General features: G+C 54.4%; 9 protein-coding genes across 9 annotated transcripts; 6 read left to right on the top strand and 3 right to left on the bottom strand.

Moving 5' to 3' along the window:
• Positions 1 to 617: 617 nt before the first annotated feature.
• Positions 618 to 1103, bottom strand: CONPUDRAFT_151686 (uncharacterized protein; the record flags this gene model as incomplete). The annotated part of the gene is made up of 3 exons (XM_007768443.1): positions 618 to 644; positions 697 to 944; positions 1010 to 1103. The coding sequence occupies 3 exons, from the start codon at positions 1101 to 1103 to the stop codon at positions 618 to 620; spliced, it is 369 nt and encodes a 122-aa protein (XP_007766633.1).
• Positions 1104 to 3146: 2043 nt separating this feature from the next.
• Positions 3147 to 3633, top strand: CONPUDRAFT_151687 (uncharacterized protein; the record flags this gene model as incomplete). Its single annotated transcript, XM_007768444.1, has 3 exons — positions 3147 to 3240; positions 3307 to 3554; positions 3607 to 3633. The coding sequence occupies 3 exons, from the start codon at positions 3147 to 3149 to the stop codon at positions 3631 to 3633; spliced, it is 369 nt and encodes a 122-aa protein (XP_007766634.1).
• Positions 3634 to 7587: 3954 nt separating this feature from the next.
• On the bottom strand, positions 7588 to 9589 carry CONPUDRAFT_80895 (arp2 3 complex 20 kDa subunit). The gene is made up of 7 exons (XM_007768299.1): positions 9546 to 9589; positions 9412 to 9492; positions 9312 to 9349; positions 8951 to 9158; positions 8816 to 8895; positions 8669 to 8759; positions 7588 to 8593 (listed from the first exon to the last, which is right to left on the bottom strand). The coding sequence occupies exons 1-7, from the start codon at positions 9546 to 9548 to the stop codon at positions 8582 to 8584; spliced, it is 513 nt and encodes a 170-aa protein (XP_007766489.1). The 5' UTR covers positions 9549 to 9589; the 3' UTR covers positions 7588 to 8581.
• A 78-nt stretch (positions 9590 to 9667) lies between these two features.
• CONPUDRAFT_80896 (uncharacterized protein) lies at positions 9668 to 11554 on the top strand. The gene is made up of 7 exons (XM_007768300.1): positions 9668 to 9751; positions 9871 to 10194; positions 10254 to 10282; positions 10354 to 10492; positions 10555 to 11056; positions 11109 to 11268; positions 11331 to 11554. The coding sequence occupies exons 1-7, from the start codon at positions 9729 to 9731 to the stop codon at positions 11354 to 11356; spliced, it is 1203 nt and encodes a 400-aa protein (XP_007766490.1). The 5' UTR covers positions 9668 to 9728; the 3' UTR covers positions 11357 to 11554.
• A 1758-nt stretch (positions 11555 to 13312) lies between these two features.
• Positions 13313 to 14643, top strand: CONPUDRAFT_120715 (uncharacterized protein). Its single transcript, XM_007768445.1, has 4 exons — positions 13313 to 13439; positions 13506 to 13829; positions 13942 to 14198; positions 14270 to 14643. The coding sequence occupies exons 1-4, from the start codon at positions 13384 to 13386 to the stop codon at positions 14407 to 14409; spliced, it is 777 nt and encodes a 258-aa protein (XP_007766635.1). The 5' UTR covers positions 13313 to 13383; the 3' UTR covers positions 14410 to 14643.
• Positions 14644 to 15760: 1117 nt separating this feature from the next.
• CONPUDRAFT_100918 (uncharacterized protein) lies at positions 15761 to 17503 on the top strand. Its single transcript, XM_007768446.1, has 4 exons — positions 15761 to 16160; positions 16227 to 16457; positions 16533 to 17253; positions 17368 to 17503. The coding sequence occupies exons 1-3, from the start codon at positions 15820 to 15822 to the stop codon at positions 16855 to 16857; spliced, it is 897 nt and encodes a 298-aa protein (XP_007766636.1). The 5' UTR covers positions 15761 to 15819; the 3' UTR covers positions 16858 to 17253; positions 17368 to 17503.
• A 125-nt stretch (positions 17504 to 17628) lies between these two features.
• CONPUDRAFT_80900 (NAD(P)-binding protein) lies at positions 17629 to 18500 on the bottom strand. The gene is made up of 4 exons (XM_007768301.1): positions 18483 to 18500; positions 17868 to 18417; positions 17753 to 17811; positions 17629 to 17688 (listed from the first exon to the last, which is right to left on the bottom strand). Exons 1-2 carry the CDS (start codon positions 18490 to 18492, stop codon positions 18092 to 18094), a joined length of 336 nt encoding a protein of 111 aa, XP_007766491.1. The 5' UTR covers positions 18493 to 18500; the 3' UTR covers positions 17629 to 17688; positions 17753 to 17811; positions 17868 to 18091.
• Positions 18501 to 19590: 1090 nt separating this feature from the next.
• CONPUDRAFT_151694 (cytochrome P450) lies at positions 19591 to 21621 on the top strand (the record flags this gene model as incomplete). Its single annotated transcript, XM_007768447.1, has 8 exons — positions 19591 to 19992; positions 20284 to 20363; positions 20420 to 20679; positions 20798 to 20872; positions 20929 to 20939; positions 20990 to 21169; positions 21232 to 21321; positions 21367 to 21621. 8 exons carry the CDS (start codon positions 19591 to 19593, stop codon positions 21619 to 21621), a joined length of 1353 nt encoding a protein of 450 aa, XP_007766637.1.
• A 247-nt stretch (positions 21622 to 21868) lies between these two features.
• On the top strand, positions 21869 to 23503 carry CONPUDRAFT_151695 (uncharacterized protein; the record flags this gene model as incomplete). The annotated part of the gene is made up of 2 exons (XM_007768448.1): positions 21869 to 22090; positions 22142 to 23503. The coding sequence occupies 2 exons, from the start codon at positions 21869 to 21871 to the stop codon at positions 23501 to 23503; spliced, it is 1584 nt and encodes a 527-aa protein (XP_007766638.1).
• Between the last annotated feature and the right edge of the window lie 820 nt (positions 23504 to 24323).

Raw genomic sequence — 24323 nt, forward strand, 5'->3', positions numbered from 1 at the left:
CTCATCGGTGTGCTTTCCTTCGTAGAGCTTGTCATTACGGCAAACCCAAGATATTAAAAGCGTATTTCTGCAGTTGATCTACAAGAAACAGACGGTGGTGCAAGGAGCTCGAGATTCGACGTGGCGACGTGAAAACGGGATTGGGTTCGGAAGACTCCGAACTGGGCATTCTCCGCTGGAAACTAGCCCCTATCTCACTTGCAGTCTCGACGTACCAAGACCTACCAAGACGATTCAGATTCTACCTGCTGTTACAAGTTCCCAGTGTCTCTACGATGACATCGCGGTCTGATGTTCGAATTGAAAGCTTTTTATCTCCTTCGCGAGAGACTTGTAGATGCTTATCTGAATGAACTCATTCCATTTGCAAATGGTGCTAGTGGGATCAAAGTGGGATACCCATCCGAACCACACGTTCATGGCACTAGCCATCTGGACCAAAAGCTCAGCTGAGTGAGTAAGCCATAACTTTTTTTCTTTCTGAGTTTACAAGCCCAGTAATCGGACGGAGAAACAAGTATTCAAAACTATGTGTGGGTACGGATTATAATTAAGCTAACAGATCGTTCATCGTTCTGGGGAACAAATACGGGTCCATCGGAGACACTCGAGTGCGCTCAGCAGTTGTTTGAAGAGCAAGCGCCCTGTGCATGAATTGATGAGCTTAAGTGACGAAATATTAGAATTTCAACTTACACCAATGAAGCGATAGCTCTGGTCACTCGGGTCCAACGTCTTGCAGAACCCGGTCGCAGTGAAGTCGAATCCCTGGTTCTGACATGTGCAGGTGCCGTCGCCGTTCGTGATGACGAGGCAAAACTGGTTGTCGCCCGTGGTACCGAGGCCCGTGTTGGGGATGTAGACGGATCCACGACCTGCCTCGCCGAGGCAGCCAGGGTTGTGGATCGAGACACCCTCGCCGCCGTTGACCGAGCAGGCTGAGTCTAGAAAAGGAAGTGGCGTCGTCAGTGTCGTGTTTACGGCGACAGTGAAGAGGAGTCGAACTCACCGTCGAAGAAGTTTGCGTAGTAGTCGGCTCTGGCGGTCGACGCGAGGCTGACGAGGACAGCGAAGGCAACGGTGGCAGCACGGGTAGCGAACATGATAAATGTAAGAAGGGTTTGAGTGGTGTTGGTTTAGGTTGTGTGGTCGTTTTGTTGTCTGAGTGTAGTGGGATGGTATTTTAGCGAAGTCCTGCAGGCCTTTTATACATTTTTGCCTCCCAGTTCTTGCACAGATTGGACTTGAGTTCATGCATCGAAAGTTGCATGATGCTGATAACTTCACCCTTCAAGCTTCATTCCGCATCAGCCCGCCGAAAACGGATAGCGCGGTTTGATGATCGCCCGGTGTCCTAAAATGAAAGCAAAACAGCCTTGTCTGATTGCTACAGCCTGAGTATCAACGCTACCAAAAAGATGCTCCACAACTTCAAGCGCTCACAATGTATTCTTGCACTTGCTCGGACCATGAACTCCGCAAAATGAGTTGAACACTGTGGTGCACAACAAATGCGAGGACACTGTCTGTCCCCCCAGAGGCTATTCCGATCCCGTCGTCGCAACGTTCTTGAACACAGCTTGTGGAGGTTTGAGCGCAGTTGAGTCAGCCACAACGACAGGTATTACGTTCGGCCTCCGATTCGGCATGTGCCGAGGTGGGCGCTGAACAATCCGGATGCCGACCTCTTCAGTTACTCTCCTTACCTCAACGCAACATGCGAGTCATTACTCCCAATGAGCCTCGTCATAACGTATGTGTTGTTTCTGCGACTATCACGCTCATGCCAACTTCCGTGCATTAGATCACTGAAGTACTGACCCTGTTCCGAGCCGCCATTGCAATTGTTGCCTGCCGCAACCAATCCGACCATTTGGCACTCACCCGCCGTTCCCGCAACAAGATTCAGAACGGCTCCACATTTCATTTCTTGACCTGACATCTATGAAAAGTTATGATACAGGAAGACATTTGGACATGCAGCGCGTCGGCTAAATGGCGGGCCCTCGAATGCAAATGCATTGCCTCGTCTGCCCATTCTTTGCATAGAATAGCATCTGAAGATGGAAAATTGATCCGAGTAACGTACGTGATGTGTTTTTTGACCGAGATTTCCGAGATAGAGTTTGACGCCAGCTGAGCTTACAGCGACATAGGTTGTGTCAGCAGTGATGCGCCTCCAGAGTGTATGCATATCCATAGTGCCCTTCTCTTACCAGAGGAAACACCCAAGCCAACGTCTCGTAATATGAATGGCGGCGTAGTTGTGTAAGCAGCATAATTTCTTGTTTTCGAGGTGCTTGTCATGGTTCACCAAAGTCGCCGCTCAATATCAATGAAGCTGTGTACCCGCGCTCACTTCGCCGGTCGAAAGAAACATATCACTAGTTTCCTCGTGCATGCGGAGTTTTGAGCTGTGCAATAGAGTAAGTGCAAACATAGGTTAATTTGGAACAATCCAGGGTCTCTCGAACCTGAACTCCGCAATACAGAAGACAGTGTTTTACGCCCTATTTATAAATCATAAAGGTGATTCGAGGGCACTCACCAGTGTATTACATACATCGTCATCTAACTCAAGTCAACAGGAGTGCTGCCATAAACCGCGCTCATATCTCGCGTGATGAAGATCTATGGTGAACTGACAAAAATCCGATGGAGTCGGGCTGTGTATATGACCACGACGGATCACTTCGGTGAGGACGAGCGCCAAACTTCCCTATTCAATCCAATTGAACCTTTGTGGTGTCCCGGAAGATCTATATCAGCGCTCGAGCGCCGGAGTTTGCGGAACCCGGAGCTTGCCCAATGTTTTCTGTGTTTTTGTGGAGCATTTCTCGACATTGATGATGGGGTAGCCGACAACACCGCATAACCTCTGTGTAATGAACACTGGTTCTATTTCTGCATCTGTTCCTTGTGCACCAAGTACGGCCAGGTCTCTCTTGAGTCAAGGATGAGGTCAGTTGTCCTTCGTCAATCTTGACACACGCAGAGTTGAGGCAGAGACGAGACATGTATACGAACCTGTGTTCAAGCTGGAGGACAGAAACGTATAAAGTCCACCAGGTATGGCCGTACAACAGCATTCAACAGTTTACCACACAACCTAAACCAACACCACTCAAACCCTTCTTACATTCATCATGTTCGCTACCCGTGCTGCCACCGTTGCTTTCGCCGTGCTCGTCAGCCTCGCGTCGACCGCCAGAGCCGACTACTACGCAAACTTCTTCGACGGTGAGCGCGACTCCCATTTCTCGTCGCCTTGAACACGACGCTGACGACGTTGCTTCCTTTTGCTAGACTCAGCCTGCTCGGTCAACGGCGGCGAGGGTGTCTCGATCCACAACCCTGGCTGCCTCGGCGAGGCAGGTCGTGGATCCGTCTACATCCCCAACACGGGCCTCGGTACCACGGGCGACAACCAGTTCTGCCTCGTCATCACGAACGGCGACGGCACCTGCACATGTCAGAACCAAGGGTTCGACTTCACTGCGACCGGGTTCTGCAAGACGTTGGACCCGAGTGACCAGAGCTACCGTTTCATTGGTGTAAGTTAAAATTCTAATATTTCATCACTTGAGCTCATCATGTCATATGCAGGGCGCATGCTCTTCCAACAACTGCTAAGCGCACTTTCGCAAGGCGTCAGCGAGCGGGTGGGGGCATCGTACGTAGTATTCGTCTTAATGCTTAAATAACGAAGGACAAATGTGCCTGTGTTCGTTTGCGTATTATAATATCCAAATTAAACTCCAAGTCAGCTTCATAGTTGTAGCGAAGTCGTTCATAGTCTGCACTAGCGTTTTGCACACTACGATGCAAGTGGAATACGGTTTACCTGAGGAACGCCTCTGTGTCTTAACTCAATTCCAACTCTCACAACTACAGCGCTTCAGCTTCAACGACTAAGCAAATTTACTGAGCCGTTTCCTGCTTCCCGCCATAGGAAAATAAACATCCTTCGCAGACGGGTAATGCAAGCCAACTGCCCTCGTCTTAACAATTATCGGGTGAGTACGATACATGACTGAAATGACACATGCTAGTGGTATATGTGTATGTATGAGTGAGACGCCTAAATGCCGATGTGTAATGCCATTCGAAATGCAAGGTAAAAACAAAAGAGAACTCTAGATTACAGTAAATCCAACTTCACCGGATATAAGTCCCCCAAGCTCGAACATTGAGAAAGTCGACAACTATGGCTCAGGCGACGTCCTGAAACCAATCAGATTGAGGTCGTCCGACGATGCTTCCTCAAAGTCGCGTCTTCTACCGCCCCGAGTGCCAATACCCGGAGAGGGAGGCTTCCTAGTGAGCGCTTTCTTCAAGCTGAAGTGAGCGCGAGGCCGAACGCCTGAGACTGCTATGGAGTGCCTCGTCTTCCCCGGACGTCCAGCTATGCGTGCGCCCAAGCCAACCACAACGAGCTTGGGTGAGGCTTGCCGTTCCCTCCGTTCATCGTCTTCGTCGTCGTCGTCAGGGACCACATCGGGTTCAGACTCGGACGTGAGCCCGACATATCGAGCAGGCGCACTCGTACGTGGACGAAGCGCACGCCTGGACGGCCATTCTGCCTCAGAATCGGACTCTTCGCTCTGGTCCTCGCAGTCTTGATCGCCTTCGCCCTCCTCCTCGGCATCAGCATCTGGAGGCTCTTCGTATGCACTCGATGACAGCGATCGGCCCCTGGATATCGGTGATTGCGAGGAGGAACCGGAACCATCATCGCTCCGAGCACGTTTTAGGTCGATCCTGCCTGCCTGCGCGTCCGCAAGGAGCGAATGGAAGTTGCCAGACGACCGGCGAGCCTGTGGCGGGAGACGCAACATCGGCTTTGGCATCGGCCTGGGCATGCCTTTGGGTTTTGGAGGCGCGTGGTCTTGAGCGTGCACGGGCGTGACCTTGAACCGGGTACGCGACATGGGCTGGGAGTAGTACACGAACTCTTGCGCCTCGCTTTCGCTTTCTCCTTGCTGCGCGTTTGGACCGTCCTGTCCAGGAGAGTCAGAAGGGGTCTGAGAGGACCCACGACGACTTGAAGTAGCCTTCACCCCACTTTGCTTCGTTCGTTTCTGGTGCCTGGGAGCTCTAGCCTTGGGCGGCGAGTAAAACACGAAATCGTCGCTGTTATCCTCCTCTGCGTCCTCTTCCTCCTCTTCTTCAGTAGACGTACGCGTCTGCGCTCTCCGCTTGCGCCGCGCTTTTGCCTTGGGCGGAGAATAAAACACAAAATCGTCGCTCCGGTCCTCGTCCCCCTCGTCGTCCGCCTCCCGATACGACACGCGCCTTCCGACGGCCCCGTTCCTCCTCGCAACGACCCGCGTCGGCTGGGGCATAAGCAGCTCGTCCTCGCCGTCGCTCTCCACCCGCCCACCCCCATCCGCCGAGTCATCCTCGCTCGAACCGTCATCACCCCTGCGCCGGCGCCCTCTCCGACGCCTCGTGGCAGCGCGAGCCCGCCCAGGCGAGGGCTGGACATAGTCCCCGTCCCGCTCGACATCGTCCTCTTCCTCCATCGGCCAGTCCGAGTCGTCCTCGTCCGTCACAGCCCGACCAAAGGCGGGCCCATGCAGCGGGAGCGGCACACCGTCGCCCATACTGTGCCCGTAGTGGAGGTGGCGAGTGTGGCTAGCCCGTGAGGGCGTGTATCCGTACGCTGTTGTGGGCGACGACGACGACGGGAGGCGCGCGAGTGGCGTCGGCCATAGAGGCGTTGCGAACGGCGCTGGCGTTGCCGCTGCGCCTCCCGTCGTCGGACTCGGTGGTTCCATCGCGTCAAACCGGGGTACACGCTGACGCTTTGCACGAGGGGGACCCATAGGCGTGCTCGGGTATGCGGACGAGCCGGTAGCGGAGGTGAGGGCGGGGACGAACTTCCTCTTCCTCGCGCTCCCCTCTCCCACTGCGAGACCCTTCTCCCAATCTGTTTCCATTCCCATGGTTCGCGGGACAAGGCGCTCAGCAGCATCCAGCCTCTCCACAACGGTCTTCTTCATCTCCACGCGCGACGCCACGTCCCCCAAGACCGTAGGCATCAGCTTCGGCGTGAGCCCGCCTTCAAGCAGCTGAAGCGCACATCCCCACAGTGCAGCCTCAGCGCCACACAGCGCACACGAACGAAACAGAGCAGCAAGCACATCGAGCGAGCGAACCAGTCTCTCCGCCGGCGTTGACTCAGTAGAAGAGTCGGAACCAAGAGGCGTGGACGACGGTGTACGACTTCCGTCAGCCAGCGAAGAAACAGGCTCGACCAGCCACCCCAGCACGGCGACAAACGTGCTCGCGCCGAGCCTGCACTCCCGCAGGATCGCTGCGCCCACCCGCGCCTCGTCCGCGTGCCGCCTATCGCTACGGAGGAGCATAAGCACACCGAGACTCGCCGCGCCGTCCGCCACCATCTTCTCGACCATCGCCTGCGGACGATGCTGGCGTCTAGAGCGCCGCACGAGGCCCGAGCGACGAAGAAAGTCAAGAAGCGCAGCCACAGACCCGATCGCAGAGGCAGCAGCAGCAGCAACAGGCACGTCCTCCTGTGGCGCGCGCTGAGTAAGCGCATCAAAGATCCGCGAAAGCCAGCTCGCGAGCAGCATGTACAGCTCCGCGAGGCCCGCGAGATCGTCCATGGTCTTCTCGCGGTCAGCCCAGAGGGAAGCGGTCAGAAACCGCGCGAGCCCGAGCGTGAGCGCCACGAACGCCGGCAGGTCCGATGGCGCCGCCTGCTCGAGCTGCGGGTGGCGTTGTTCCCGCTCGCTCAGCAGCGAACGCGCGAACTTGCGCGTCGCCTTGCACGTCCACGCTTCTGCGCTGCGTGCGTCGACGAGCGCGTCCGCGACGGCGCTCGCGAAGGCTTCGGTGGTGAATACTTCGGTGCTTCCGCCGGCGTGAGAAGAGGGTGGGTGAGAAGGAGGGTTCGCGCGCTTCCATGCGTAGTGCAGCTCGATGAGGAACTTGGCATGGGCCGGGTGGGCGAGTGCTGGCGCCACCGATGTGGGAGATGTAGGAGAAATAGCGCGTGCGAGGACAAGTTTGAGGAGGCGCGTCGAGTCGGGAAGGAGCTCGGTGCCGTATGGGAGGCACGCGTCGAGCAGGAGCGAGAGCAGCGAAAAGTTGGGGACGCAAAGTGCGAGGGCGGCGGTTAGCGCGTGCGAGACGACCATGTATCTGATAGAGGTCCATCGTCAGAGAGGTGCGGGGGAAATGCGTGCAACTCACCGTCGATAGTGAGGCGGCACAGCGTCGAACAGCGCCTCGACGAACTCGATGAACTCGTCCTCGCCCACCTGCGGTTCCTCGTCGCCCTCCGTCTCGCTATCTTCTCTATCACCGCCCTTGCGGCTGTGAGCTGACCCCTCCCGCTCCTCGCCCATCTCTGCGCGGCTCAGCGGGACATGCACGCCCGCCACACCCGCGCAGAGCGCCGCCAGACTCGGGACCCTCACCCTTCCTTCCCCCTTCGCTGAGCCACCCTCTCCCCCCGCACAAGAGCCAGCCTTCGATAAGGCCTCCGGTATTGACGTCGACGTTGCCCCCGGCGCCGCCGCCGACAAAGCCCAAGACAAATGCGCCGGCGGCGCCCCACAAGCCACCTGCAGCACGTTCCGAAACGCATCGAGCACAGCATGCACCTTGCGCGCGAGCTCAAAGTTGGCGGCGCCCGCGCGGTCCATGCGCCGGTGGAGGCTCGTCGGGCGCACGGGCGCGAGCACCGTGAGCGGACCCGGGCCGCTGTCTCCTGCTCCTGCACTTGATCCTGCTCCTGCACCCAGACCCGATCCACCTGCAGCGTCGCCAACTCTGCCTCCGTTCCTCCTTCCTCCCTGCCCATTTCCACTCCTCCCCCCATTACCTTCAGCCGGACTCCGCCGTTGCCCATTGGAGGACGAAGTATATGTGATGATGGGCGCAGGAGGCGCTACAACGTAGAGAGGCGTGTTCGCCTGTGCCAGAACCGCGCATTTCGTGCGCAGCGGCCGGAGGAGGCGGTTGACGCGCGAGGATGTGAGGTGTGTGCCCGTCGCGGTCGGGTTGCCGGTGGACATGTACCACGTTAACTTCTGGTTTGTGCAGTCTATAGTCGGTCCGCTTTCTGAGCGTACAAGTTGGTTAGACTCGTGTGTTTCTTGATTCGGTTTGTTTGAGGGCTTGAGGTGGGACGGTGAGAGGCGATGTGGTTGGTGTCGTTGTCGAGAACGGGAAAGGGGAGTTCAATTGGCGGCGCGTAGACGCGAACGAACGGCAACACGTGACACCGTAGACAGGGGCACAGAAGTGCTCATGTTTTGCTTTTCATCTTACATTGCTCGGGTACTCTTAGCTTACAAGAAGACCTAGTGAAATTAAATATGTTGATTCCCGGTATGTGGTTATGGCGTCGGCTGCCGTTCATCACCAGATCGCGCAGGGCAGTAGGGAAGTGGTCAAAGTCCATCTGGCTCAGGGAGCGCAGGCGAGAACCCGACGGCACCAATCTCACAAAAAGGATGTCTGAAAGCGTGAAGAAAGTATACAATTTGATCGAAACGAGAGGACCTGCCCTCTCTCTTGTAACGGCATCATCTGGCTAGGCTTGCGCTCATGCGTTGAACTGCGAATAGCGAAAGCACATCATGTCAAGTAATCAGAAACCAAACGACACGGAAATTGGATATAGGAAACGCACAGCAAGGAGGTAGGATTCGGCGACGATACGCGCGCGTGCGTTGAGCGAGAGCTTCATCTCGCTGATCTCCCGGTCGACGTCTTCCATGAACCTGTATCGGGAGCTTAGGAGGGAAACGCAAGGGAGCATGTTATATGAAGGGCGCACTGGATGATAAAGTCCACAATCTTGTGCTTCAGCATCGTCTCCGAGTGCACATTCGTGATCAAGAACGAGATGTCGTAGCCCTGTCACATATAATTGAGCCAGTATCTCGCAGTCATACTGCACAGAACAACGCACCGGAACAGGTTTCCTCCGGAGGACGACGAACGACTCGGCGCGCTGCATCATGAAGCGGGTGAACTTGTGACAGAGGATGCGCTCGATCTCATCGGCCTGCTTGATGCGGATGCTCATCCGGAGCGAGTTGACGGACGGCTCGATCAGCACGCGCTCGTTCTCGTTGCGGGAGACGATGAGTGGGTTGAGGAGGACTTCTTTCGAGCCTCTGTATTATCATGGTCGTGTTCCCATCGCAGAGGCGCATAGTGAGTTGGATCGAAGGTCGTGCATGGGTGCGAGTACAGGATTGGCCAGGTTGGATGTACATGGTCAGACGATCAGCGTGTGCCGTGATGGATAGAAGAGAGGAGAAGCGCACTGGACTTCAATCTCGGGCTTGTTGTGTCTCTCTACCACCTGCAAGCATCCGGATCAGACTACCCATGTCCACCGCTGCGATTAGATGCAAGGCTGCGCACCTGGGACGAAAAGTCCTCGAGCGTAAGCGCCGCCGTGAGCGTTGAGCGCACTGCAGAGAGATATTGTCTCAGAACGTTTGACTTGGTGAGAGTATATTATCAGCATCGCGTCTATTCCGTACTGAACCACGCACCATCGCAACTTGGGGAGGAGGGAGAGGGACAAGCGGAGTCTGAAATGCACACGCGCTGCAGCCTGTGACGGCGTTTTGATCTTTTGAGGCACGCGTTCGTTGGCCTTTCTTCAAAATTTCTCTGACCTTGTCCTCTTCCTCCTCCCTTTCCTCTTTTTTACTTTGTTTATTGATATCTCAAAAATGCCTGTAGCCATCGCAATCTGGTGCGTACATCCTCACCTCCATCTCCACCTCCATCCACTGCTTCGCACTCGCGCATATATGCATCTTCATCCGTCAAATAACCCAAGCACCTAACTTCGCGTATAATCCTTTCGCACAGGCACGTCGCCCTCGAGCCCGGCAAACCCAAAACCGTCATCCCACAAGCCGACATCAACATCAAATTCGCCGCCTTCGGCGACGTCCTCGCCGCATCGGGCGCGTCCGGCCGCTCCTCCGTCAAGTTCACGTACACCACGCCTGCCGCCGTCGACTCCGACGACGAGGCGGATGAGGACGAGGACGACGATGAGGAGGGCGGCATGACCGGCAAGCCCGCGACGACGTTCCTCTGTGCGCTCACGCCTGGGACGTGCGAGACGCAGGTGTTTGATCTCGTGTTGGAGCGGGACGAGGAGTATATCTTCGAGGTCGTTGGCAAGAAGTGAGTCGAAATAGCGGTTGTGCTCGGGAGGCGTGTTACTGATCAGTTCGGCCGCGCAGCACGGTCTACCTCAACGGGAACTACGTTGGTAAGTTTCACCTGTTCACTTGAGCACGGGTATGCCTAGTGCTAAGTGGACGTAATATTATGTCATAACAGACCAGGTTCCGCCCGACCAGCCCCCCTTTGACGAAGAAGAGGAATACTCCGATGAGGAGGCCGCGTTCAACCTCGAAGACGTCTCCTCCGACGTCGAATACGCCGCTGACGACCTCGAGGAGGAGGATGAAGACGCAGAGTGCGTTTGATATGACCTCCCCGCCTCTTAATCAGCCCTGATGGCGCTTCCTGCGTATACAGCCGCTTCGAAGAAATCGCCGACTCCCCAAAACAGTCCACCAAGAAGCTCAAGCGCGCGCGCGAGGAGGCGATGGACGAGGACGAGGCGCCCGAACTTGTCCCCGCCGACGGCGCGAAGCTGAGCAAGACGCAGCAGAAGAAGGCGAAGAAGCTCAAGGCCGAGGGCGGGAAGGCTGTCGCCGTCGAGGCCACCACGACCACGACCAAGACCGAGACCGCGCCCAAGGACAAGGTGGCGGACAAGAAGGATGAGAAGAAGGAGAAGAAGGAGAAGAAAGACAAGAAGGGCAAGGACAAGGCCGATGAGAAAGAGAAAGATAAGAAGGACAAGAAGGACGACGCGAAGGCCCCCGAGTCGAAGACGCTCCCCGGCGGGCTCATCGTCAAGGACTACAAGGTCGGGACGGGCAAGCAGGCCAAGACGGGCTCGCGCGTGTCGATGCGCTACATCGGCAAGCTCACGAACGGCAAAGAGTTCGACAAGAACGTCAAGGGCTCACCCGTACGTCCCCCTCCCGTTTAATGTGAATAGCGGGCTGACGCCATGCACGCAGTTCTCGTTCAAGCTCGGCGTGGGCGAGGTCATCAAGGGCTGGGACCAGGGTCTGATCGGCGTGCAGGTCGGCGGCGAGCGCGAGCTGACTATTCCGCCTGCGCTTGCGTACGGCAAGCAGAAGCTGCCCGGTATCCCACCTAACTCGACGCTCAAGTTCGGTGCGCTTCGTTTCTCTGTCTTGATTTCGCTCTCTGACGAGTGTTTTTTTACATGTATATAGAGGTGAAGTGTCTTTCCATCAGCTAAGTGCGTTCGACGTCGACTGCGTGTGCGCGATGTACATTGGCGGACTGCGTTGGCTGGCAAAAAAAACGCTCGAAAACGAAAACAAAACGTCAAAACGTCAAAAGTGACCCCCAAGAACCCGATTCGCTGGATCTATCTTTGGTTACATATCCCCCTACTTTTCCTGTACGTACAGCGCGCTGTGATCGTATTGACGGCAGGAATGATACATACGCATGCTGCGTGTATATGCTTATGCTTATGCTTATACCTGTTCTCGTGAGGACGGCGCCACCGGTGTCTTGAGCTGCGCGCGGAGGTAACTTTAGAGTGTGTATTATGCGCTACGCACGGCTTACAGCGTTCGGTAAGTTGATTGTTGTAGACGATCAGAACGGTGGCGAGGACAGCGTCCGACTCGGAGCTCGCGGGACTCGAATCGTTAACTAGATATTCTCGACGTCCGAATAGGGTCGAGGCTCAAGCTCAAGCGCTCAAGCCCAGTCTTCCAACCCGAGCGGTTGGGCTGTACTGTACGTGTGCCACGTCGATCAACGGGGCTTCTCGGAAATGCGTGTACTTGAATTGCGCGCGAGGCGCAGAGCGGGTGATTCGTAGATGGTGTATGATGTTGGGTAGGGAGCAAGCGGACGTAATGCACAATGTGCGATGTGGCATGTACTTACCATAGGCGTTGGCGGTGGCGGAGCGGGATCCTCGAGCGCTAAACCGCGGTGGTAACAGGGCGCTTACTTATGTAATCGCTGATCGTGAAGACAACGGTTCAATGTATTGGCGGTGCTATGCCAAGTACTTCATGCTGTGTTGTGTTACGGTGCTGTATTCGATGATGATTGCTATAGAGAGGGTTTGGAAGTGTAAAGCATCGGGCGGTGATCGATGACTGATGATTGTGATGAGCATCAGTTCCGGGCTGCAGTGTGCACCAGTGTGGCATTTGCGCAGAGTTTGAGCATACTTGTAGGGTGTGTTGAGGGTGAATGCCGCGGTGCGTGCGTGCTCTGCATCGTGCAGAGAGAAGAGAGAAGGGAAAGAGATGCGAAAAAGAAGGTGAATGGGTGTCGCTGTATGTTGCTGGGCGAGCTTCGACGGTAACGAGGGTGCACTCGACCTGAGAACAGATGCAGCATGGCGAACAAAAGAGTCAACTTTGTGAGGAGGCGAACACACCCTCCCTCCGCAGTACATAAAGACGCGAAGTGAGCTACATAGCAAGGGGCATCGTTAACGTCGAAGTTCCGTAGGCGCAATTCAAAACGAGAGTCGAGACCGTCAAGTCGTTTGAAGGCCATCGTTGGCCGCAAGCCAGGGGCTCGTCGCCCGGGGTTACCGAGCCAATCGCGGCACGCTCTGGGGTCTACTGCCGCCGAGGAAGCGAGGGATTGAGAACACTTGAGCAGACGACCACGCGCGTCGCGGGGTTGCTGTGTGCTCCGCAGCAGGGAAGGCTGGAAGGTCGAGCAGCGGGCACGGCGAGTTTTGTCCACTTGCATGAAGTCAATGGACAACAGCAGCCACTGGCTAGCTGGAGGATCGTCGGGTTATGAGGCGCTCGGAAATGTTGGAGATGGGCTGGGTGCAGGTTGGAGGCGCAGTTGTGTGTGGAGTGCGAAATGAACAGGTCCCCAGGCGGTGAATAACAAAAAAAGGCCGAGACGAGCGAGGCACGGCCTCAGCATGCCAAGCACGTCGCAAGATCCTTCCTAGGGGGCAGCAGCAGCAAGTGTAACAAAGTGTGGCCTCCTGAAAGACGATGACGCTGTTCTGAAACTCGAGTGTGGTATGTTTGATGACGCATGGAGGGGTTGTGCTAAAATAAAGCAATTCTCCGCAGTGTGAGACAGGTCGCCGAGCAATCCATCGGCCACAGATCCAAGTCTAGGGCGTTGCTTGGTCAGCATTCCGGTGCAATTCGCTCGCCCGTATATAAGGCCCCCGTCTCACAAAAACTCCCTCACGACTTCCTCCCTCTTAACCTTACACTCACCCACCGTATAATCCTCCTTTTACTTGCTCGACGCAACATCATGAAGGTCTCCTCAGCAGTTATTCTCGCAGGCGCCGGCTTCGCCTCTGCTCAGTCGTGCGTGCCCCTTCCCCGCACTTCTTTCCTTCGCTTCCAAACAGCCGACTGACGTACAACAAACAGCCTTTCGTCGCAGTGCCAGTCCACGCTCGCGAGCATCGCTACGTCTTCCGAGGGCTCGTGCCTCAACCTCGCCGGCCTCATCCCCCTCGCAACCGCCAACAGCTCCTCGACCTCCGTCATCAGCCCCATTAACTCGTGGCTCTCGGGCGTCTGCAGCGTCGGCGCGTGCTCCAACCAGACCCTCTCTGACGTCGTCACCAACGTCACCAGCGGTTGCTCGAGCGACCTCCAGGGTCTCGGCATCAGCTCGTCCAACGCGCAGGAGATTATTCCCTATGTCCAGGAGGCGTACCCTGTCGTCAGGCAGATTGCTTGTCTCCAAGAGTGAGTTTCTTGTCCCTTTTTATTTTCTCTGCCCCACTTGTGCGGTTGTTCCGTGCCTATTTATATCACATCTCCCTTGCTCCGATCATACGATGCTGACTTGTGACATCAGCACCACGACATCGCAGAACTGCGTGACCGAGACGCTCTACGGCATTCAAAACGCCACCACCACGCTCTCGCTCACCAACATCGTCGGCCTCTTCAGCCAGCTCCAGGCTGGCCAGGTCCCCAATATCCCCAAGAACGTTACTTGCTCGGACTGCACGCACGCCGCGTACACGATTGCTTCCCAGTCCGCACTCTCGTCGTACCTCTCCTCGGGCACAAACAGCTCCGTTGCGAGCTACTGCGGCGGTGACTTCACCAGTGCGTTTACCTCTATCCACATCTTCTTTGAGATGGCGTGTGCTCACGTGTGATTTCTTCACCACTTGCAGACGGCCAGACGCCCTCGGACGTGAAGGAGACTGCGAGCTCCGGCTCCAGCTCTGGCAGCTCCGGTTCCGCTGATGCTATCGGCGTCCCCGCCGGCGCCGCGTTCTTCGTCGCCCTCGGCTCGCTCTTTGCTATGCTCTAAGCAAACGCCGAGCATTTGAGGATCCGCGGTCTGATATGACTTGATTTGATATACCTAAAATTGATCATCGAACTGGACTCGGAAGAGAGATTTAAATGCAATGCGTAGTACTTATATAGTCTGGACAGTTTGCTTGACAGACGATTGTGAATGTTTGGCTGGATGGTTGATGTGTGCTTGCTTGCGATATACGTAGGGCGGGTTGCTCTAATGGACTATTATCGTGTGTTGATGATTAGGTTGCGTGACTGCGAGGTGCCGCTTCTATGCGCGTGGTTGTGTGCTGGGGGTGGTTTGCGAGGCTATTCAGGGTTTGGAAGTGGGCTATGGCCACACCACCTGCAACCCTCCTTCTCCTGTCCTTTTCTTTCTAGTTCTTCGGCTCCGACTATGTCGCCCCATTCGTGAAGATCTCCACATCCGAGCGTAGTGTTTGAGCCGTTGCAACTGGTTGGCCAACTAACCATCTCTCGACCTGGTTTATTATATTTATTGACATTAACCTTCAGGAGAACAGGTCCGACCTCTAAACGATTCCAAATATCTGTAATTATACGCTTACATTATAATCACCAAAGGCGCGGAAGTGGGCATCTCCACGGTCAATCGTGTCCAATAGTTGAGTTTTCCCTCACATCACCATGTCATTATGGCTGTGATTCAGCCTCTTTCTTTGCTCTTTCTCGGTGTGTCGCCAACGCGCTTCTCCTTGTCGGCCGTTTTGGACAGTTCAACCAAGGTTTGGCGGGGGGTACTACTCGTGTCAAGTTCAGCATTTACCCTGGCTTTTGGTTGCTTTTGGTTGACAATGATATGAGGGCAGGAATTGGCTCTTGGGGCCACCGTTGACCATCTTTCAGCTTATGAGCCGGAGCGTACTATGGTTTTTGCGACACAGCTGTTAAACTTTCGGATGCAGGTCCCCGATCCAACCGACGGGAGGGAGCCAGTGAGCGCACAGCCACATTGCGAGCTGCGAGAGGCCGCCGATTCTCAGCCGTCATGTCAAAACAAAATGACAAATATCCCGACGCCCTCTCAGACGGATGTCGCCATCCAGAATGCGGATGGTCGAAAGTCTTCTCATCGCGCTTCGGGCCCTTTCGCATGCCTACTAGGTCGAAGGTTTGAGCGAATTTGTGTCAGGAGCGTTCACTTCGCCACGCGAAGGGCCGGACACTTTCGTATACCTACTACGTCCAAGATTCAAGCAAAATCTTGTGTTCGGTCATTTCATTTCTATGTTTAAAATAAATGCATTACTGAGCATGACCGGGATATGACAAACTGTCCGCGATGTCGACGGGTATAAAGGCGAGGGTCATTATACCCTCAGCAACGACATCCAGAACAGGTCCACTACATCCTCACAAGTTGCAACTACTCACATTTATCTTGATCTTTACCACAATGGCCATTGAAACGCTCTCCCCCCGCGACGTCACCGGCACGCTCAGCTACTTCGCGGGCAAAGACGCCTATTACTACGTCGGCGAGCCGCCCGCGGGCGTGCCTCGGTCGAACATAGAGGAGAATCTGAGGCCGTACGAGGTCACGATTCACGATACGCGTGGAAAAGAGGACGCGTTCTCGCTCGACACCACGGGGTTCGCGTTTGTTCGCTTGCCGAGCGAGGAGAGGGAGTTCAAAGATGAGGAGGCGATCAGGGGCGGGTATTATAAGGAGATCGAGGAGCTGTTGAAGGCGCAGACGGGCGCGAAGAGGGTTTTTGTGTTTGACCACACTGTCAGGTATGTGAATCCTAAATCGTGCCGAAAGGTATTGCATGAAACTTGCTCACATTAACTGGTACATAGGCGACCTCCGACGCCAGAGTCTCTGGCTGACAAGAGCTACAGGGGACCTTCGGTAGGCATAAGTGTTACCTGTAGGTCTGAGGTTGGCGTGATCACTTACTGCCTGCACTTGCAGCGCTGGGTCCACGGCGATCAGACAACCCAGGCCGCCATCCATCGCGTCTACGATCACATGGGTGCCGACGCCGACCGCCTCATCAAAGGCCGCTGGCGCATCATCAACGTCTGGAGGTAAGCACCCAACAAGCCCCAAAGCATACCACGTCGCGTGCCCGCCGGACTTACCCCTCCTTCCCCCTTACCCAGACCTATCGAAAACCCAGTCGCACACGACCCGCTCGTGCTCGGCGACTGGAGGACGCTCAACACCGCCACGGACATCGCGCCCATGCGGCTCATCTACCCGCACAAGGTCGGCGGCACGCTCACCGTGCGGTACAGCGCCGCGCACCGCTTCCACTATCTCTCGGGGCAGACGCCGGACGAGGTGACGCTGATCAAGTGCTTCGACTCGCAGGACGGCGTCGCGCGCTTGGCGCCGCACACGTCGTTCAAGGACAAGACGAGTCCATCGGACGCGCCGCAGAGGCAGTCGATCGAGGTTAGGGCGTTGGTGTTTGACCTCGAGTGAGCGGGTGAAGGACTTTATGTTGGCGAGAGAGGACTGGTGCCTGTAGCTGTTTTGATGATGCAATGAAATGAGATTCGTGCCGGTTCAGTATCTCTGAGATGAACCTATGTGGAGATTCTATGCCAATTTGAAGGGAATATTCGAGACTTGAAGTTTGATCGGCGTTGCAGTGGAAGGTTAGCGGGGACTCGGCGTGTGGTCGTTGGATTATGGAGTGACAGTCGATGATTGAGGATGGCAACGTGGAGCGAGCTATAATGCCGTCTGTTGGAAGCGGGCATTGTGATATTGTGACTGTATCATGAGGATACAGAGGTGTTTCAGGTGGTTTTACGCCGAGGGTCTTGCTAGTACCACTTTCACTTAACAGCGCCAGATGGTCACAATAGATCGTCTGCCGAGGGTCTAGGAATTAGTTTGAACCCATCAACGAACACGGCGTGAGTGTGATAGGATGATGTACAACGGTGGATTACACGCTCAGGATCATACCCGTTAAGTACTCGCCTTGTCAATGTAGATATCATCCGACCTCCAGCCCTCCCTCTCCGCCGCATCCAGCCACTTCTGACCCTTGCGTCTCGCCGCGTCCAGTGCGACGCGGTGCAGCGGCACGCAGAACGGCCACTCGTGCTCGTCGGAGACATCCGCGAGGTCAAGCACGACTTTCGCGAACTTGCGCGGGTCGCCGGTGAAGATGCCCTCGTTGGGGTACCCCGTGCGGAACTTGCTCACGGGCAGCTCGGGGTTCGTGTATGCGGGGTGCGGGGGCTCGAGGATGTTTGTGCCGGGAGCTCCAGTCTTGAAGAGGGCCGGTTCGATGATTGTGAACTGGGGGAGACCATGGTTAAGTTGGCTCGGTTCGGGAAGAGGTGAGAAAGATAAGAGGACGAACCCATATGTTCCATGCCTTGTCCACTTCCTGTGTGTACCCCTCTGTTAGTGCCTCAAGGGCTGATGGTAGGCGGATATCAAAGGTGTGTACAATCGTGGCGAACGAACAAACTCACTTGATTTCCTTTACACAGGTCAGCCGCCAGTGTTTCAGTGAACCCCATCCCTCAAATACAATATCGAAGTCTCGACGCACGCAGCAGCATAATGCGCAACCCCCGCCGTTGCCTCGATGCTCGTCCTCGACGTCACCCAGCTTCCCCCCGGGTGGAATCTGCTCCCTGAACGTTCGCACCGCCTCTCGTGTGACGTACGACGCGCCCCAGAATACGACCTCGAACTACTTCCTCGCCATCGCCTCCGATATGCCCTCCGCCTCGGACACGACGCACACCCCAGCATTGTTCAGCACGACATCGACGCGCCCGAACTTGCTTCTCGCCGCGTCAAACGCGGGTCCGATCGCGGACTCGTACGTGACATCGAGGGTGTGGAGCTGGAGCTGGGTGGACGGGTAGCGCGCTTGGAGCTCCGCGAGAGCTGAGATGTTACGGAGCGTCGCGAAGACGCGGTCGCCGCGCCCGAGGGCTGCCTTGGTGACTTCGAGGCCGAAGCCAGAGGATGCACCGGTGACTGCGGGCGGTTGTTCGAGTTGGGGAGTGAGCGTCTCGAGTGCATGGAATCAAACAGATAAGATCGCTCACCAAACCAGACTCTGGGTTCTTGAGCGGGTGCTGCCATGTCGCGTACTGCTAAATGACCTTGTTGGTCTCTTTCAAGTTGCTCTGTTGATTAGTGTGATGAAATGCTAGAAGGGGATACGTGAAGCTTTGAAGTCCCGGACCAGCTCTGGATCTTTCCGAATCAGGTTGGAGACCTTTGCAAGACGGAAGATGTGCTGATCGAGACGCTCCTTTCTTCGCGATATTATTCTTTCTGCAGAGCCAGAGAGTTCATTTTTATTCCTGCAACCATCAGTGATAGCTCAATAGTGAAAGATACAGACAGCAGTGCAAGGAGACTCGAGGCGGTAGCATGTTGGGGGATCGGGTTCGGATGATTCCGTACTGTTTATTCTCCGTCGGAAATTAGCCCCTATCTCAATGAGCACCCACAATCAATTGCTCACAACAAGGCTCACAATGGTTCGCCAACTTCGCCTGCCAATACACTTTCCCAATGTCCTCACGACGGCAATGTAGACTCCGACATATAATTCCCGCACCGTGTTCGTGAAGTGATCCTGAACGTCGAAGCTGAATGGAAGGAACAACGAAAGGTTGGGGAAAGGACTTAATTTTCGGGATTCGCCGAAGCAAGTTTTCTTTTTTCCTACGACACCGTAGCCTCCCAGGCCCCGAGATAGATGTGAGCTCAGCGATTTCTCCTACAAAACAGCTATGACACTAAATCATCTAGGTGGCCTTGGTAAAGTCTTGCTTGGCTACTGCTCAAACGAATGCAAACAAACGGCCATTTAGAGCCATTTCGGTTTGAAAAGTAGCTTTTGACACAGAAAGAAACTCAAGCGGGAGGCTTCTGCACCGGCTACGCCTCGGCCAGAGTGCAAGAATGAGAACGCAATCTCACGCGCCTCCGGTATCGGAGCCGTAGGTGTCATAATTCATCGTATGACTCCAGTATTTGGAACATGGAACAGCGGAGAACCCCGTCGATTTAGGTAATATTGCCTCTGCCTACGCTCTCTCGATGATTTTTGGTCCGCCATGTCTGGGGAATAAACGTCGCTGAGGAATCGTCTCTGACAGTTCAGGATTCTTGAAAAGCATAGAAGAGGATGCCTTTCAAAGTACGGATGCTCAAAACATTTCCAACACCATGTCGTTCATCTTCAAGGAACTCCCTCGCTTCTCAGTTGAACCGCTTCTCGAAGTCTCTTCCAACTCGCGCGCTTTGGACGCCGTCGTCATTTCATTTGGCGTCTGGCTCCTCCTCAAAGTCGGCTGCATCGCTCGCCGCTGCCTGGTCGCCACCAGCCTCCCAGGTCCGCCGCGGACAAATCTCCTCCTGGGCGAAGGGCATTTCATCAACGAGAGTAACGATCCGGCCGCAATTTTCGAGAGCTGGGAGAAGAAGTACGGCGGCATCTACTCGATCCCTTCGACTGCTTGGATGAACCAGATTGTGCTATGTGATCCCAAGGCTGTCGCGCACTTCTACCACTACGAGACGACGCGTTACTCGCGACCGGAGGTGAACCAACCTACGGTAAAGGCTTCGGTATGTTTGTCTTTGCTATTGTCTTCCGGGGTAGGATGTTCACTTGCGACTGGCAGACAGGCGAGAGCATCATTGTTGCGGTTCAGGACAATCACAGAAGGTATGTGGCCTACATACTCGTTCGTTGTTAGGCGTTCATTGTTCTAAACAGGCAGCGTAAGGCAATGGCTCCAGCGTTTAGTAACGCTGCTATTCGTATTTGACACCCTTATTCTATGGATCTGCTTGCAAGGTGAGCACAGCTACTACAGTCTAAAATATCTGGATCAGCCAAAATGACATGGCTATCAGGTCGTCGATGCGTGGTCTGCCATCCTTGATGCGTCAGAAAACAACGTCATCGAAGTTCAAACCTGGATGAACCATGTTTCGTAGGTGCCTCCAAAGGCATCTCCCATTCTAAATCTGACATAAGTGTTTCACCCAGGCTCGGCTCCATTGGAATCGCCGGTTTCTCGCATAATTTTGGAGCTCTCTACGGCAAGCAATGCGACGTTGCTGACATATTTGACGAATTTGTCGAAAAACAACCTTTGATGGTCCACAAGACCGCGCTTCTGCTCGGGCTCGTTTTCCCATTCATAATCAAGCTGCCCACCGGTCGTATGCAACTCTTCCGGAAGCTAAACGCCGCCCTTGGTGGTGCAGCAAAGGAGCTCGTGGAGCGAATGCGCCAAGAAGAGCTAGGTATGATCCGGGGGTAGGATGAGAAGTCGGTCATCGGATTACTCGGTAGGTCCATTATTTTGATAATAGACGTTCTCTTGATTGAAACTCATAGTTAAGTCTCGTTCGCTTTGCGCAGAATTGCAGATGTCGGAGGAAGAAGTGCTGTCTCAGATCAAGCTGCTTCTGTTGGCAGGCTACGAGACCACCTCGAGTACGTGTTCGTTCCACCGAATCTTCAATGCTGAATGCTGAAATGTCCCTAAATAGTCAGTTTGTCGGTGAGTAACCTTGACAAGCTGATAAATAAACAGATGCTCATGGGTAAAAGTGGATATTGGCTGAGCTAGCGCAACACAAAGACGTCCAGGAAAAGCTGAGGGAGGAACTTTCCCAGTTCGTCGGTAAAGACCCGTCATACGATCAGCTCACCAGCGGGCTACCATACCTCGACGCGGTTGTGCTGGAGACATTACGGCTTCACCCTGCTGTTACGGAGACCGCTCGCATCGTACGTATAACATTATACTCGGCTCATGTCTGGATTTCTTACCGCTCCATACATCCATTCAGGCTATAGAGGACGACGTCATCCCCGTCAGTGATCCTATCAAAGATTTACACGGCAACCTTGTGCACCACGCCATCGCCAAGGGCACCCATGTCACCGTCTCAATGGCATACATGAACCGCTCTGAGAAATTATAGGTCCCCGACGCGAAGCAGTTCGACCCCGAACGGTGGTTCAACCCCAAAGGGCTTGAAACGCGCGCGAAAGAAATTCAGGGCCATAAGCACCTGCTGACGTTTATCGACGGCCCGCGGACGTGTCTTGGCAAGGCATTCGCGCCCGCGGAGTTCAAGGCGGTGTTGTCGACACTCGTTAGGAACTTTGCGTTTGATATGTGGGATGCGGATGCGAAGATTAAGGTGGCCAGGGGCTTGTTTTCCGTGCGCGTGTAGTTGGAGAGAGCAAGGTGGACCTGCCTTTGCGTGTTACGATACTGTAATATAACCATAAATCGAGCATGGGTGTAGATGAACGCTGTCGTATGTAAACGCAATTTGTCAACTTAAAGTGACTGTCGAGAGTGGCGCAGATCGATTGCATCCGAAGGAGGGGTACGCGTTGGTGTGGTTAATTTGCCTTTCTCACGGTCACCACTGTTGCCTCGAACCCTCACCATCAAGCAAAGCTCTGGAAACCAACATGAACCGCTGCCTGGGTACTGCAGAACTTCTGGACATCATCATCGAGAAACTCGATGGAGATCGGACCAGCCTAAGCTGTCTCGCTCGTGTGTGTACGTCACTCAAGGAACCTGCTCTAAACGCTCTTTACTACAAGATGGATTGCTTCGAAGATTTGCTCGAGGTCATTCCTGAAGACGTTCTACCCTTTCAGCAAGAACAGCCGGGGTTTAACTCCTGGGTAAGGCGTTTTACTAATTGACCAACTCTAATCGCTCACTGTGAGACTCAGAATTTCCACAGGCGCATGGCACGCGACGAGTGGCACATGTTCATATCGTACACAACTCGGGTCAGGGATATCAAGATCGAGTTTGTAGACAGTCATATGGACTCAGTATGGAACGTCTGTACGGTTCTTGGCTGGCATTGTTCCGTGGCTACTCTGTTCCCGAACCTACTAAAGCTTACGGTGTTGGCCAACCACATGGGATCTGCTGGTCAATTCGTGGGTCGTCTTTGTCTCGGCAAGAAGCTTCAATCCTTGGTCATCAAAGATTGTAACACAGAGCTATGGCTTAAAGGCTTGCAGAGTAGTGGAGCCCCTTTATTCTCCCGTTGCCCCCTATTGGAAGCATTTGAATGTGGGCCCGACGATCAGAACCTCGAATATCCGAACGCGTCCAGCATTGTCACGGACAGTATTTGCGGATGGCCAAATCTTCGGACTCTTAATTGCGGCCCTCTAGAGCCCCGTTCTATATCGCATGTAGCTGCTATGCCATCCTTTAATCGTTTGCGGCTTGCTCTTAGCGAAGAGACACATTGGCCGGACGAAGGCTACTGCTTTGGCTTACGTGCGCTTGAGGCGCTGATTGTTGACTCTCACGATTATTGTTCCTTCGAGAAAGTATCTAAAGCACTGGCAAGCCTCTTCCGACTCGGGGTTCATGCGCATCCGCCACAGGCATCTCTTCGTCACCTCGAAGTACAGTCAACTTCGATGTCTACCTCTTCCCTATCTACGCTCGCTGTTGTTATGGCTTCATATGTGTTCCATCATACCCTTCAGAAGGTCATCATTCGCGATGGATGCTTGTTTCCTGGACGCACAGGACGAGCTACAGGTATATCAGGTCGCGATATCTCCGCATGGCTTCAAACGCTGCGCCCCTTCCAGCGGCTGACTCATATAGACCTCAGATACACGCACTCACCTTATGGAGAGGATTTTCCTATTCCAGTCGGCGTACTGCTCGACTGTGCGCGTAGTTGGCCACATCTCAGGTCCCTCGTGCTCTGGTTTATCACAACGTCGCTCACGCTTGTAGACACAATCAACTTGTTACAGGTTTTGCCGAAGCTCGAGACTCTAGGCATTGGGATTCGAATGACGACGGACGCGATCATGTTGGTCGTCAGAGAAAAACTCCCGTTACCATCAAATGCACAGATAGATACTTTAGCTATAGAACATGCTGACGCAACCGATGCCACGCAAGACGTCGAGCCCTTGAGCACCCTCCTTGTCCAACTCGTCCCTCGCTTATCCAAGGTTCTAAAAGAGGACCATTCGACGTACGCGGTTAGAGCAGACCGTTCACCGTTTTGGGTCGCTGTCTTGGCCAAGGTTCATAACCAACGGGCTGCCTAATGCGCTTACCTACTCACAAGTTTCCTCACTTTACTAGATGTTACCTCAGTTTACCTCAGAAGAGACAGGGAACGATCGAAGTTTCGAGGAGTAAATTTAGTCACGGTAGATAGCACCTAAGGAAATCTATATAAAATTTATCTGCAGTGGCTGCTGTCTAGCGGAGTGGGACAAGTTTTGGGGCTGTCTTTATGCATTACTCAGCTCGGTTAGTTACGTTCGTCTACGGCTTAGCTTCGGCTGCGTGTCTTACCTCGTGTAGACAACACCATCTATACGATGCCTGTGCATCGAGCGCCACCACAGACACCTTCCGTCTATTTCAGTGTTCACATGATAACCGTTACCGAGGCTGCGCTACATGTGGCAGAGCGGCGAACGTTAGAAGGAACATGCATTTTTCGGCGTTTTACCTGTAGGACATTGACTGAATCAGTAATGCGCCTTTCGTCAGCCCGCCGTACGGTGAAAAAATCTTTACCGTTGACTTCCACCGACTACAAGTTCCACATGAGCCAACGTAAGACTAACGAGGGTACCACTTTTAGGTCTATACAGGAGGAGTCTGCTAATTCCCAAGCAAAATCGCAGCGCATCTGGTATTTCGCTCGCCTGAGCGAAATACCAGACTTGCAAAGAAGCTATGCTAATTAACGGTGCTCCCATAGACAGCAAAAAGATGGATATGAGCTCGAAGTTTAGGATAGCGCTGCGAGCTAAATGGTCAGAACAGAGAAGAAAGAGGTCTGAGGCACAAGGAGAATTCGTGCTAAAGCCGCGTCTTCGAGAGAACCTGATGCGCTGCGAGTAGCCGAACGAT

This window comes from Coniophora puteana (genome assembly GCF_000271625.1).
Source record: "Coniophora puteana RWD-64-598 SS2 unplaced genomic scaffold CONPUscaffold_4, whole genome shotgun sequence".
Classification (NCBI taxonomy): domain Eukaryota; kingdom Fungi; phylum Basidiomycota; class Agaricomycetes; order Boletales; family Coniophoraceae; genus Coniophora; species Coniophora puteana.